General features: G+C 46.0%; 1 protein-coding gene across 3 annotated transcripts in view; it reads left to right on the top strand.

Annotated features, from left to right (window-relative positions):
* LOC125635482 (sulfotransferase 1 family member D1) overlaps nt 1-4,339 on the top strand; it is a 28,886-nt gene extending 24,547 nt beyond the window's left edge. For all 3 annotated transcript variants that reach the window (XM_075127433.1, XM_048847217.2, XM_075127432.1), the window contains exon 8: nt 966-4,339. In XM_075127433.1, the coding sequence (XP_074983534.1) occupies nt 966-1,078 (113 nt within the window). In that variant the 3' untranslated portion in view covers nt 1,079-4,339. The remainder of the gene's footprint in view (nt 1-965) is intronic.
* The last annotated feature ends 11,191 nt before the right edge of the window (nt 4,340-15,530 follow it).

Below are 15,530 nucleotides of genomic sequence, written 5' to 3'. Positions count from 1 at the left end.
CTGTGCCTCACTTTTGCCATCTGCAAAATGGGGATATCCAGAAGGAAGTGCCCTTGTTCGTTTACACTATAAACTCCTCCGGGCACAGTTTGTCTCATACTATGTCTATGTACTTACCCCAGCGGGACTTCAGGTGCAATACAAATAACAATAATGATTTGCCATGCCTGGACCTGGGTTAATATGTGACACTGGCCTGCAGGAAGAGATCACAGATGCCAGTATCATCAGTCTGGGAGTGCACACAGTATCCATTGACAGTTCAACAGTGCTAATTACTGTTGGTGTTTCTTGCATGCATCTTAAAAACAATTGTTTGGATACAAAGATCCTTTTCTCTCTTGAAAAGAAAAATAGACACTGGCCTAAGTTTTCCAAAGTTCCTGGTGCTTTTGGGTGACCAGCCTGAGATACCTTTTAAGGTTTTGAGTTTTAAAAGGTGGGTACTGAGCATTTTCTGAAAATTGGGGACCCTTAAAGGTGTCTCAAGTTGAGCATCCAAGATCACTCAGAAGTTTGGAAAATGTACGTGCCTTAATCATACATCCTGAGATGCATGACTGGTGTGAAGAGATGTTCCATAGGACCCCTCTGCTCACGACACACACACAGTCCCCAGCAGTGAGGACAATGTAAAGTTTGTGTGGACCCCATCAACCTCATAGGACTGGCCCCTCAAATAAATGTCTCCCGCTGCTTCTAACTCTAACTTGCTTAACTTGAAAGTCTCTTGCAGCCTCTTGATCTGTTACATTTTTCTCCTTTGTTTTTGTTAAGCATCTAGGCAAAAAGAACACTGAAAACCTGACTTAGAATTCTGTCTGAACAGCACTAGGATCACAGGACTATGCTAGGGCCTTTTGGAGTATCTTTGGGAAAGAAGATAACAGAAACAACCTCAGAGTGGGGCAGGAGCCCGGAAGGGGAGAATAAACTAGTCATTCATTTTTTTTTCTTCCCACCAGGGATTTCAGGAGACTGGAAAAATTACTTCACCGTGGCTCAGAATGAGAGATTTGATGCGCATTATAAAGAGCAGATGAAAGGCTCGACATTCAGATGCCACATGGAGATATGAAGAAAGGGCTTTCCTATGTTTCATCAGATGAATGCTAGCTGTTTAAATACTAAGATGGGTGAACTAGAGTGCCTGGCCTTAAATGACAATATTGATATAATAGGTGGAACTTGGTGGAATGAAGATAATCAGTGGGTTTGCGGTAATACAAGGGTACAAAATATATAGGAATGACAGAGCTGGTGGGGGAATGGCACTATATGTGAAAGACAGCATAGTCAAGTAGAGTAAAAATCTAAAATGAATTAAACTGAACCATAGAATCTCTGTGGATAGAAATTTATGTTTGAATAATCAGTATAGCAGTAGGAATATACTACCCACCCCCTGATCAGGAAGGTGATGGTGACTTTGAAGGTGTTTAGAGAGGATATGAAGACAGAAAACCCAATAATAATGGCGGATTTCAACTGTCCTCATATTGACTGGGTACATGTCACCTCAAAAAGGGATACAGAGGTAAAATTTTTAGACACATTAAATGACTGCTTCTTGGTGCAACTTGTCCTGGAACCCTCCATGGGAGAGGCAATTCTTGATTTTAATCCTAAGTGGAGCACAGGGTATGGCCAAGAGGTAAATTATAGCTGAGCGTCTCAGTAATAGCGACCATAATGTAATTAAATATAACATTCTTGGAGGGGGAGAAGTGTCAAAGTAACCCACCACAATAGCATTTAACCTCAAAACAGGGAACTATACAAAAATGAGGAAGCTAGTTAGACGGAAATTAAAAGGAACAGTTACAAGAGTGAAATGCCTGCAAACTGCATGGAGACTATTTAAAAGCACCATAATTGAGGCAGTAAAAGGACCAAAAAAATTCCACCATGCTTAAGCAGCTGAGTAAAAGAGATGGTTAGAGGCTAAAAGGCATCCTTTAAAATTGGAAGTTAAGTCCTAGTGAGGAAAATAGAAAAAAGCATAAACTCAGGCAAGTCAAGTGTAAATGTATAATATAACAGACCAAGCAAGTTTTTGTGTACTTAGCTAGTTGCTCTTCAAATTCTAACAGCAAAAAAATACATCAGAAAGCCTGCCAAACAGTGATTGGACCCACTGGATGATCGTGTTGCTAAAGGAGCACTTAGAGATGACAAGGCCATTGCAGAGAAGCTAAATTAATTTTTGCAGTGGTTTTCACTGAAGAGGATGTGGGGCAGATCCCGACATCTGAGCCGTTCTTTTTAGGTGACAAATCTGAGGAACTGTTGATTGAGGTGTCAGTAGAAGAGGTGTCAGAACAAATTGATAAACAGTAATAAGTCACCAGGACCAGAGGGCATTCAACCAAGAGTTCTGAAGGAACTCAAATATGAAATTGAAGAACTACTAACTGTGGTTTACTTTAAATCAGCCTGTGTACCAGACGATTGCAGGATAGCTAATGTGATGCTGATTTTTAAAAAAGGCTCCGCACAATGTAGTAAAATGGTTAATAACTAGAAGAACATATGTGGCAGCAGTGAGGTCCAGTGGCTAGAGCACTGGACTGGGAGTAAAGTGACCTGCACTCTGACAATGACCTGCTGTGTAACCTTAGCAAGTCTCATAACTGTTCTGTTGGTGAGATTTCTGTGCTGCTGCCATAAATTAGAGCTACTCTGATTTATGCCAGGGGCCACTCTGGCTCCTGAAACAGCTTTAAGCTATCTTGGCACCTCCACATCATAGCTGCAAAATCCCACCTTTTGTCTCAGTTTTTCCCTTCTATACCATGGGGATGGTGATGCTTAATGCACTACTGGAAGGTACTCAGATACTGTACGGCAGTGATACGCTTGCTATAAAAATCTAATAGAATAGAGTGCTGGAGCTTATTTTCAAAAGCACTGAAGTGATTTAGGAGCACACGTCCCGCTGAATGTCAATATGATAGGCGCTTCGAGACCTCTGGATGGAAAGTATTCAGTAAAAGCTAAATATTATTAATCTAATTCCTCATTCCCCTTTCAATGCAAGCAATAACAAAGTGCCTTTGGGAACCATTATTGTATGCAGTGTTGTAGCCATGTTGGTCCCAGGATATTAGAGATGTGAGGTAACATCTTTTACTGGACCAACTTGTCCACTCAAAAATCCACTTCCTGGAAAGATAAAATCCAGAGAGCCAGACTCCACCTCTCGGATGGCAAATCCTGTAACTTAGCACTGGGGAAGAGAAAGGAGTGCAGCTGATCTTAGAAAACAGGAAGTGAAGGACAGAAACTGCTAGAGCCCACAAGTAGGACTGGGATCCTAGCCTCTGGTCAACGAAAAAGCCTACAAACAACCAAACTGAATACACAATACGTTCCCCAGCTTTACGGCACAAGGGGGTTCTTAACTCTGGATCAGTGAGTAGGGTTTATAGTGATGTAGGTTTGTTATCAGTTAAATGGGCAGTTCCAATAAGCTGACAAGTTTTAATAAAAGCCAGTCCAAAGCAGTCTTCAGAGGAATTATTTTGTTGTGTTTAGTTTATGATACAGTCAGTGGAGCTGAAATGAGTATTCTGAATTAAGGGACTTGTGACCCAGAGACCTCTGCATGCCAGCTGGCAGAGGCCACAGGAGTGCATAGGGTTTTTTACAGGAATTCCTGGGTCAGATGTAGCAAAATAGTTCCCCGATAGGGAGCATGTGAGGTCTCTACTGAGAGCCACTAGCCCACTGGTTAACATGATCACTGCAAAATGTGTATACAGATCATATTTAAGCAGTTAAGTATCTGTGTTCCTAAGGTCTTAAAGTTAAGGCAGGTTACCAGGCGGTGATGTAACTCGGACATGTTCCTTTCAGGCAAGAGGTACCAGATGCCTATTTCCCTGACTGGTCATATGTGTGTCATCGGGCATACAATTCATGGCAATTTTGGATCTATTTTCATACTGAGCCCCAAGCAGAATAAAAGATTATGAAAACTGCCAGAGAGGAAATTCACAGGATACAACAGCAGAGGGTGTCCTGTTTCTGAATAATGACAGAGGATTGTTAGGGGATATCTGGGGGATATAAGGAAACACAGAGACTCCTTCATGAAGGAAGCAAGCTAACAGTGTGTTTGTCTTATGAAAGGGTCACAGCCAGCGTGGCTGTGAAATTCTGTAAAGATTTTGAGTAAGCAATACTCTACAAGACATCAGAGTATTTTGTTAATTAAGTCTAGAATGCATGTTATGATTTTGTTTTCTATATAATCATCTGTTTCCAATATTTCTACTTGCCATCACTTGCATCTCTATGCTGTGTTAAATAAACTTTTACTTTATTTGACTATAAACATGTGTCAGTGCTGGGTATTAAGTGGAGCGGGGATCTGAGGTGAAACTGATAAGCTGGCTGCTTCCAAAGGAACAGTACCCCCAATCTGTGAACACTGTTCGTGTCCAGGGGACCAGAGGTGGACACTCCAGGAAGATGTTCAGAGGGCCTGAGAGCTGGAACGTGCCAATTGCTCACTTGGAGAGAGACAGCAGGGCTTGCACGGCCTACTGGGAAGGGCTTGTGGTCAATGGAGTTGGGGAGCTGATCCCCAGCAGGCCCAGACAATGTTTCCTCACAGCAAGGGCAGGCGGCAGCAAGGGGCCTCACAACTCTGGGCATCCTTGGAAAGCGTCACAGGAATGTTACTTGTTCAACTTCTTATTGAGTACCTGTTTTCCCCCCTCTTCTGAATGTTTGTGTATTTTGTTATTTTAGTAAATCTAGGGCGCGTATCGATGTCAGTTATGCTGCTTTCCCTCTAGGTACTGAACACTCATGAAAACTTGTCCACAGCTAAGTATGTCCAATTATCGACTGACTGGATGGATGGATCATGTGATTAGTGGTCAAAAATTCTCTCTCCTTCACCATGTCTTGTTCTTGGCTGTTAGAGCCCTCCTACTCCTCCCTCTTCTCACAGGGAATTACACTAGTGCCATCATCTTCTCTGTCAGAAAAACCATGATGTGCACGTTTCTCTGCAGATCAACATGCTCTTCTAGATACTCCAATCTCACTGCATAAAGCTGCACCTCATTCTCTTGACACACGGGGAGTCGCTCTGCCTTCCTGCTTTTCCCACTCATTTTGGCAATAAAAAACTCTCTCCAAACAGCAGTTTACTGTGACCTGCCCCCGCTAGCAAACACAGATGTGAGGGCAAAGCTTTGCTGTCAGATGCTGCTGTTAGGGCTGCTGTCTGCATAGGACCAGTCACATAGGGATGATTGAAAATAGTGAACGTACATAACAAACCTAGTATGCAAACGGCCTCTAGTCCAAGAGATGTTCACACAAAGTGTTCCATAAACACACACACATTTGAGAAGCAGCATGTTCTTGCGGATAAGGCGCTGGACTGAAACTCAGGAGACCTGGCTTCATGTCCCAGCTCTGCAACAGCTTTCCATCAGCAGATATCAAAGCACTTTACAAAAGAGGTCGGCATTTTTTCCCTATTACACAGCTGGGGAAACTGATGCACAGAGAGGTGAAGTGATTTGCCCAAAGTCAGCCCATCACTTACTCTCTCCATGTCTAGGTTCCCCATCCTTTCTCCACCCGTTGTCTGTTTAGACTGTCAGCTCTCACAGCAGAGGCTGGCTCTAGCTGTATGTTCGTACAGTACCTAAAACCATAGGCCCCCAGTCTCAGCTGGGGCTCATAGGAAGAACTGTAATAATGATAATAAATAAATTTGTAAAAATCCAAGTCTTCTCATGACTCACTTCCAAACAGAAAAAGGCCAGCTCCGGCTGAAAAACAATTCACGGCAAAGTGTTTACCCTGCCCTGTTTAAGAATTAACTAAATCAAATGCCATTACTAAGGCCCTACTTGAACTGTGGGATGATTGTCAAAAAATTGCAGCTGACTTGCAGACAAGCCATGGAAAATTGTGGAAAAGTAATTATTTGCAGTAATAACGTCCATTATTACTTTTCTGCCATTTTCCACTATTGGCCACCCGGGGCTGAGAGCCGGGGCCTGGGGTTGAGAGCAGGATCATGAGGCTGACAGCGGGGACTCCCACTGTCAAACTTGTGGTGGAAGCCTAATATTGTGGAATCCCCAATTTCTGCAAAATCTCAAGTTAAGTAGGGCCTTGGCTAATACATATTATAAAAGATGCCCTAAAGGGGACACAATAATGACAGCCAGTCTGCAGCTGCCATCCTGTTTTCCCAGTCAAGGCTCACGCAGGCACCCGTGGTCTCCAAACAACCGTAAGATCAGTTAACTTTTCCACTGCCTAACCCATACAGTGTGACTGGTGTAAGAATCATCCCTGCTGAGAGCTGCATGGGGATCCGGTGTGTGCATCTCCCCTCCTCCCCATGCAACTGGGGCTCCAGAGCCTCCCTAGCACCATCCCCCTGCACTTCCTAGACCCTGCAGAGGGCTCACTGCAGGGTCTAAGATCCGCACTGGGGGAGGAGAGGGCTGGAGTGGAATCCGGGAGATGCGTATCATCCACCCTCCAGCCCCACAGAAGATGCCTGAAAAAATTAATACAGTTCCAGGCCATATTGACCTATCTTGGCAGCCCTTGTCCCAGGAACCTGGGAGCTTCCACAGGGGAATCCAATGGCACTGGCAGGGGGTTGGGGTGGTCAACAACCAACAGAAGGAATGTGGGACCTTTGTACAGATGGCCGTGGCCTCTTGCAGATCCCCTGCCAGGATCGAGGTGAATCTTGCGGAATCCAAAGGTCTGGGAGATGGGAACCCTGCTCCCCTAACGGGGCAATTTGGGTTCATCTTCATGAGGATTTTCAGTAAACATTCCCCTGTCATGGCTATTAATGTCAGAGGGGACAATCTATGTCAGTGAAATGTTAAGTCTTAGATTTTAAAGCAAAACCAGAGAGAAAACTGTTCAGATTCTCATGGCAGCATAAGCTCATGTGCAAGTGAATGATAGCAGGGCCTTTCCTTGCATGGTTTATTTATTGGCATCCTCATCAGTATCGGATAACAGCATAACAGTGGGTGATGTGACAAGTTACTGGGCAAATATGGCACAAATATGGGTTAATGAAAACTTGCAGCATCAAAGATCTTTTCAGAGCTCTTAATGTCAGTCTCTGGAGTTTGCTAGTCTCCCATGACCTCCTACCACAAAGTAAACAACAGTGTCATAAAGGAAACTAGACACTCCTCTTTAATTACTGAAACACCTGAAGCCACTGCTGAGTATTACTGGGCTGCCCGACATTCAATCAGCACAAGTGCAGTACTTGGTTAATGCTCTTTGTATCATGTGCTATGACTTTCTCTCTGCAGGGTGCTGCCACAATGGCTCTCTAGGTCTTTTGTATAGTGCTGAGAGAGGCTTCCAAAATCAGTTATTGGGCTGGATGTAGGAACCACTGGGTGAAATTCTCAGGCCTGTGTAATGCAGCTAGTCCGATTAGATGATCATAATGGTCCCTGCTGGCTTTAAAACCTCTGACGCAGAAAGTACCTTTTTATTTTTGAAAGTCAGGCGGCTGAAATTGTTGTAAAATCTCTAGTTGCTTATTCTCAGTATTGGCTGCATAGTGGAGAGAGCTGCTTTCAATGGAAGAATAAATGTTGATACGTGCCAACTTTTCCCACCCTTTAAAATGGTTTTTCTTATTGGCATCCCTGAGACGTGTGGGCATAACAGAACCACCTATCCCCTCAATTCGTGCTTTGTTTTGGGTGGTTAATTAGTTAGCTAGAGTGAAAGGGATAAAATGCAGGTACCTAGAGGGCACATCTACACATGGTATTTTGCTCTTATGTAACCTAATCAACTTACACCAGTGCAAACTTTTAATGTACATGCACTTAAACTGGTTTAAGTCATTTTTAAAGCAGTTTAGCTTGATCTGATTATTTTACTGAATTCAGAGAACCAGTATAAACATGGTTTAAAGCAGTTCTAATGTGTCTGCACTAGGAGTTTGCACTGATGTGATAAATCAATTTAAAATTGATTGACGTATACTCGTGATGTTTGCTAATATAGATACGCCCTCATATTCGGTGAAAGGTCTGCTTTAGCGCTACAGAAGCTAGAACATTCTCATGCGATTGTGATTAGAGATTGTAGCCCATTATTCTGAGAGAGAGCTAGTCTCTTGCATACAAGACACCGCCCAGGTTTAATGACCTCTCATAAAATGATTTATTCCAGAATGAGGCAAGTTGGATTCACCTGACAACAACAATTTTAAAATCTACATGAAACTTCCAGGAAAAAAGCAGTGGTTTCCACAGAAATGTCTATGCATATTCAGTTTAAGAACATAAGAACGTAAGAGTGGCCATAGTGGGTCAGACCAAAGGTCCATCTAGCCAAGTATCCTGTCTTCCAACAGTGGCCGATACCTGGTGCCCCAAAGGGAATGAACAGAACAGGTAATCAGCAAATGATCCATCCCCTGTCATCCATTCCCAGCTTCTGGCAAACAGAGGCTAGGGATCCCATCCCTGCCTATGCTGACTAATAAGCATTGATGGACCTATCCTCCATGAACTTATCTAGTTGTTTTTTGAATTGTGTTATAGTCTTGGCCTTCACAACATCCTCTGGCAAGGAGTTCCACAGGTTGACTATTTGGTGTGTGAAGAAATACTTCCTTTTGTTTGTTTTAAACCTGCTGCCTATTAATTTCATTTGGTAACCCCTAATTCTTGTCTTATGAGAATGAATAAATAAACTTCCTGATTTACTTTCTCTACACCAGTCATGATTTTATAGACCTCGATCACATCCCTCTTAATCATCTCTTTTCCAAGCTGAAAAGTCCCAGTCTTATTAATGTTTCCTCATATGGAAGCCGTTCCATACCCCTAATGGGAGTGAGGGCTCCAGATGGGGATTAAGGCTCTGGGGTGGGGCCGAGGATGAGAGGTTTGGGGTGCAGGCTGCCCCGGGGCTGCAGTGGGGAGAAAGGACCCCCCCAACCCTCTCTCACTGCAGCAGCTCAGGATGGGGGAGGGGCCTCTCCCTGGCCACTGCAGCTCTGGCGGGGCTGGGCTGGGGTGCCTCTCCATGTGGGGCTGGGGAAATAGCATCGCCACCCCAGTCCGCGGTCACATGTGGCTTTGCTCCCCAGAGCCCCTCCAGCCTGGCAAATTTCAGGGTAAGGGGCTGCCCATGGGGCGCCCCCTGAGACAGACCCCCCACACCACTGCGGGCACCTCCAGCTTCACGGGCTGCTGGCCAAGTGGAAAACTTTTCATGGGGTGTGGGGTGGGGCTCTGCCTTCCACCCCCTGTGCCCATGGGGGAGGTGCTCGCAGGTGGGTTCAAGCTCCCCACCTCCCAGAGGAGGGGTAAAACCACCCTTGGCTGCATCACTGGAATTGCACCCACGGCCAACCCCGCGCGTGGTCACACACACCCCACGGGCCACTTGGGGGATCAGCCTTCGCCTCCCTGAGCCCACCGGCTGGCTTGCAGGATGGGGGGGCAGCAGCTTGGCCCTCCATCTCACGGTATGCAGCTGGGTCATGGGGCGGCAGCTCTGGCACCTCCCTCTAACTTGCAATTGCTCATTAAACCCACCGGATGAGTTGGCTGCAGGACAATGGGTGGGGGGTGCCGCTGCTTGTCTCGGGGTGTTAATTCCTCTCCACTCCATGTGACTCGGCCCCAGCCATGGCAGCTCCAGCCAGGCTGGGCCAAGGGAGGGGCACCTCTCCCCAGCTGCGGCAGCTCCGGCTGGGCAGGTCAAGGCTGGGCTGGGCCAGGGGAGGGGCGCCTCTCCCTACCTGTGCAGCCCTTGGTAGTCCGCTGCAGTGCCACGCAGCTTAGAGGGGACTTAGGAGACGACCTTCCCCTTTATCCCATGACAGCTTACTTTGCTTAAGAGCCTTTGGGGAGGGACCTTGTCAAAGGCTTTCTGAAAATCTAAGTACACTATATCCACTGGATCCCCAGTGTCCACATGCTTGTTGACCCCCTCAAAGAATTCTAGTAGACTAGTGAGGCATGTTTTCCCTTTACAAAAACTATGTTGACTCTTCCCCAACAAATTATGTCCATCTATGTGTCTGACAATTTTGTTCTTTACTATATATTTCTGCGGTGATAACCTTTCTATTTATGTAATGGATGCCTCTTCCAATTCACCTTAAGTAAAACCATTGTCATATAGTGCAGCATGACCTGCAGCTAGCTTAATGGCACACACCCAGCCGTTCATCTCTGAGACATGGGTTTGATTTTTGCATTATTTTTTATCTAGGAAAAAGAGTACAAGGCCCACATCCTCAGCTGGTTTAAATTAGCACTTACGCTAACTAATACTAGCTGAAAATGTAATCTTAAAAATAATCATTTCTATCATAGCTCATGAAGTTTTTTGAAGATTTCAAGTTTCCAATCTACCTGTCTATTTATCTATCAATCAGACTTATATGCCCCACAACATTACCACAGGTTCTGAGTGCCTGGCAGTCTTTAATGTATTTGTATTGTATGTGGGAATAATTGGCCAGTATCATAACTTTCATAAAACAAAATTTGTTCTGAAAATTAGATACAATCAAGCTGGGTTTTAAAAAAGTGCAAATATACAAGTCTGGGCTATATGTAGTAACTTAGGCAATTTTATAGGATCTAAACAGAGGCAATTCATTCAAATAAAGATTTAGGTATATATTGCTAAGGATAAGATAAGTCTGACCCTCTCAGGGTATGTCTACACTATGAAATTAGGTCAAATTTATAGAAGTCGGTTTTGTAGAAAGCATTTTTATACAGTCGATTGTGTGTGTCCCCACACAAATGCTCTAAGTGCATGCAGTTAGCGGAGTGTGTCCACAGTACCGAGGCAACCGTCGACTTCCGGAGCATTGCACTGTGGGTAGCTATCCCACAGTTCCCGCAGTCTCTGCCGCCCTTTTGAATTCTGGGTAGAAATCCCAGTGCCTGATGGGGCTAAAACATTGTCACGGGTAGTTCTGGGTACATACCATCAGGCCCCCCTTCCCTCCCTCCTTCAGTGAAGGCAAGGGCAGACAATCGTTTTGCAACTTTTTTCTTGAGTTACCTGTGTAGACGCCATACCACGGCAAGCATGGAGCCCGCTCAATCACTTTGGCAATTAGGAGCACATTAAACACCACACGCATTATCCAGCAGTATATGCAGCACCAGAACCTGGCAAAGAGATACCGGGCGAGTAGGCGACGTCAGCACAGTGACAAGAGTGATGAGGACATGGACACAGACTTCTCTCAAAGCACGGGCCCTGGCAATGCGGGCATCATGGTGCTAATGGGGCAGGTTCGTGTGGTGGAACGTCGATTCTGGGCCCGGGAAACAAGCACAGACTGGTGGGACCGCATAGTGTTGCAGGTCTGGGATGATTCCCAGTGGCTGCAAAACTTTTGTATGCGTAAGGGCACTTTGCCCTCCCAGTTGAGAAGCGAGTGGCAATAGCCCTGTGGAAGCTTGCAATGCCAGACAGCTACCGGTCAGTCGGGAATCAATTTGGAGTGGGCAAATCTACTGTGGGGGCTGCTGTGATGCAAGTAGCCCAAGCAATCAAAGATCTGCTGATATCAAGGGTAGTGACCCTGGGAAATGTGCAGGTCATAGTGGATGGCTTTGCTGCAATGGGATTCCCTAACTGTGGTGGGGCCATAGATGGAACCCATATCCCTATCTTGGCACCGGAGCACCATGCCGCCGAGTACATAAACCGCAAGGGGTACTTTTCAATAGTGCTGCAAGCACTGATGGATCACAAGAGACGTTTTACCAACATCAACGTGGGATGGCCGGGAAAGGCACATGATGCTCGCATCTTCAGGAACTCTAGTTTGTATCAAAAGCTGCAGGAAGGGACTTTATTCCCAAGTCAGAAAATAACCGTTGGGGATGTTGAAATGCCTATAGTTATCCTTGGGGACCCAGCCTACTCCTTAATGCCATGGCTCATGAAGCCATACACAGGCAGCTTGGACAGTAGTCAGGAGCTGTTCAGCTACAGGCTGAGCGAGTGCAGAATGGTGGTAGAATGTGCATTTGGACGTTTAAAAGCGCGCTGGCGCAGTTTACTGACTCGCTTAGACCTCAGCGAAACCAATATTCCCACTGTTATTACTGCTTGCGGTGTGCTCCACAATATCTGTGAGAGTAAGGGGGAAACGTTTATGGCGGGGTGGGAGGTTGAGGCAAATCGCCTGGCTGCTGATTACGCGCATCCAGACACCAGGGCAGTTAGAAGAGCACAGGAGGGCGCGCTGTGCATCAGAGAAGCTTTGAAAACCAGTTTCATGACTGGCCAGGCTATGGTGTGAAAGTTCTGTTTGTTTCTCCTTGATGAACCCCCCCACCCCTTGGTTCACTCTACTTCCCTGTAAGCTAAGCACCCTCCCCTCCTCCCTTCGATCACCACTTGCAGAGGTAATAAAGTCATTGTTGCTTCACATTCATGTATTCTTTATTAATTCATCACAGAAGTATGGGGATAACTACCAAGGTAGCCCAGGAGGGGTGGTGGAGGAGAGAAGCACTGGGAGGGGTGGTGGAGGAGGGAAGGACAAGGCCACACAGCACTTTAAAAGTTTAAAACTTTAAAACTTACTGAATGCCAGCCTTTTGTTGCTTGGGCAATCCTCTGGGGTGGAGTTGCTGGGTGTCCAGAGGCCCCCCCACCGTGTTCTTCGGTATCTGGGTGAGGAGACTATGGAACTTGGGGAGGAGGGTGGTTGGTTACACAGGGGCTGTAGCGGTGGTCTGTGCTCCTGCTGCCTTTCCTGCAGCTCAACCATACGCTGGAGCATATTAGTTTGATCCTCCAGCAGCCTCAGCATTGAATCCTGCCTCCTCTCATCATGGTGCCGCCATCTTTCAGCTTCAGCCCTCTCTTCAGCCCGCCACCTCTCCTCCCGGTCATTTTGTGCTTTCCTGCACTCTGACATTGTCTGCCTCCACGCATTCATCTGTGCTCTATCAGTGTGGGAGGACAGCATGAGCTAAGAGAACATTTCATCGCGAGTGCATTTTTTTCACCTTCTAATCTTCACTAGCCTCTGGGAAGGAGAAGATTCTGTGATCCTTGAAACACATGCAGCTGGTAGAGAAAAAAAAAGGGACAGTGGTATTTAAAAAGTCACATTTTATAGAACAATGGGTACATTCTTTCATGGTAAACCTTGCTGTTAACATTACATACATAGCACATGTGCTTTCGTTCCAAGGACACATTTTGCCTCCCCCCACCACGCGGCTACCCCCTCCACCCTCCACTCTCCCTGTGGCTAACAGCGGGAAACATTTCTGTTCAGCCACAGGCAAACAGCCCAGCAGGAACGGGCACCTCTGAATGTCCCCTTAAGAAAAGCACCCTATTTCAATCAGGTGACCATGAATGATATCACTCTCCTGAGGATAACACAGAGAGATACAGAACGGATGTATGAATGCCAGCAAACATACACTGCAATGCTTTGTTGTACAATGATTCCCGAGTTCGTATTACTGGCCTGGAGTGCTAAAGTGTCCTACCATGGTGGATGGAATAAGGCTGCCCTCCCCAGAAACCTTTTGCAAAGGCTTTGGGAGTACACCCAGGAGAGCCGTGAATGCCAGGGCAAATTAATCATTAAACATGCTTGCTTTTAAACCATGTATAGTATTTTAACAGGTACACTCACCAGAGGTCCCTTCTTCGCCTAGCGGGTCCGGGAGGCAGCCTTGGGTGGGTTCGGGGGGTACTGGCTCCAGGTCCAGGGTGAGAAACAGTTCCTGGCTGTTGGAAAAACCGGTTTCTCCGCTTGCTTGCTGTGAGCTATCTACAACCTCATCATCTTCCTCATCCCCAAAACCTGCCTCTGTGTTGCCTCCATCTCCATTGAAGGAGTCAAACAACACGGCTGGGGTAGTGGTGGCTGAACCCCCTAAGATGGCATGCAGCTCATCATAGAAGTGGCATGTTTGGGGCTCTGACCCGGAGCGGCCGTTTGCCTCTCTGGTTTTCAGGTAGGCTTGCCTCAGCTCCTTAAGTTTCATGCGGCACTGCTTCAGGTCCCTGTTATGGCCTGTGTCCTTCATGCCCTGGGAGATTTTGACAAATGTTTTGGCATTTCAAAAACTGGAACGGAGTTCTGATAGCACGGATTCCTCTCCCCATACAGCGATCAGATCCCGTACCTCCCGTTCGGTCCATGCTGGAGCTCTTTTGCGATTCTGGGACTCCATCATGGTCACCTCTGCTGATGAGCTCTGCATGGTCACCTGCAGCTTGCCACGCTGGCCAAACAGGAGATTGAAATTCAAAAGTTTGCGGGCCTTTTCCTGTCTACCTGGTCAGTGCATCTGAGTTGAGAGTGCTGTCCAAAGCGGTCACAATGGCGCACTCTGGGTTAGCTCCCGGAGGCCAATACCATCTAATTGCGTCCACAGTACCCCAAATTCGAGCCAGCAAGGCCGATTTCAGCTCTAATCCCCTTGTCGGGGGTGGAGTAAGGAAATCGATTTTAAGAGCCCTTTAAGTCGAAAAAAAGGGCTTCGTCGTGTGGACGGGTGGAGGGATAAATCAATTTAACGCTGCTAAATTCGACCTCAACTCCTAGCGTAGACCAAGGCTCCCGTATGTTGAGTAGGTGGCAGAAAATGCTAGGTATCATTATTGTTGTTTTTCTTCTTGGAACATGGATAAATTCCCATTAATGTTCTGGCTAGAATCAAAATGCTGGTTCACATTATAGTCATTTGCCACTGTGCTCTGAGTGGTGTTCTTCCTGCCTCCTCAATAATGTTTGCAATTGGTTCAAAATGCTACTGCTTGCTTCATTTTTGCCCTTGGCCCCACTACTCTCATCTTGTTCCTTCCTTCAACTGACAGCATGGCTACTTCTGCTGCTGAGCATTAGGGTAGAACTCTTCTAATATTCAGGACTTTGTGGACCAGCTGTTCAGTAGCATACAGTAGAGCCCCATTGACTTTATGCCATTTTAAACCAGCTGGGGATCTGGCCCAAAGAATATGTAAATAGTGTTGTCATCTTCCAGCCGATAGGCCAGACCTTCTCAAGTCTATTTTGCCATGTTACCCGCTAGTGGCTATATTCAACATTGCACACGAGTCCTAAAACTGTTAACAGGCATGAATGTTGCTTGGGTTATCACTAACAATATAATACTGAAAAAAGAAAAGGAGTACTTGTGGCACCTTAGAGACTAACAAATTTATTTGAGCATAAGCTTTTGTGAGCTACAGCTCATTTCATCGGATGCATCCGATGAAGTGAGCTGTAGCTCACGAAAGCTTATGCTCAAATAAATTTGTTAGTCTCTAAGGTGCCACAAGTACTCCTTTTCTTTTTGCGAATACAGACTAACACGGCTGCTACTCTGAAACCTGTCAATATAATACTGACAAGTCTCCCAGACTCCACTGTGGAAAATAAATGCTAAGTGGAAGAGAGGGTCTCCCAGCACTTTGTAATGGAAGCAAACCACTTCCACTTCCACTCTTTTCTCTTCCTTTAGCTCAGC

Source organism: Caretta caretta, chromosome 4 (genome assembly GCF_965140235.1).
Source record: "Caretta caretta isolate rCarCar2 chromosome 4, rCarCar1.hap1, whole genome shotgun sequence".
NCBI classification, from domain to species: Eukaryota; Metazoa; Chordata; order Testudines; family Cheloniidae; genus Caretta; species Caretta caretta.
The sequence above is the reverse complement of the archived record's forward strand: the minus strand, read 5'-3'. Positions and strand labels throughout refer to the sequence as shown.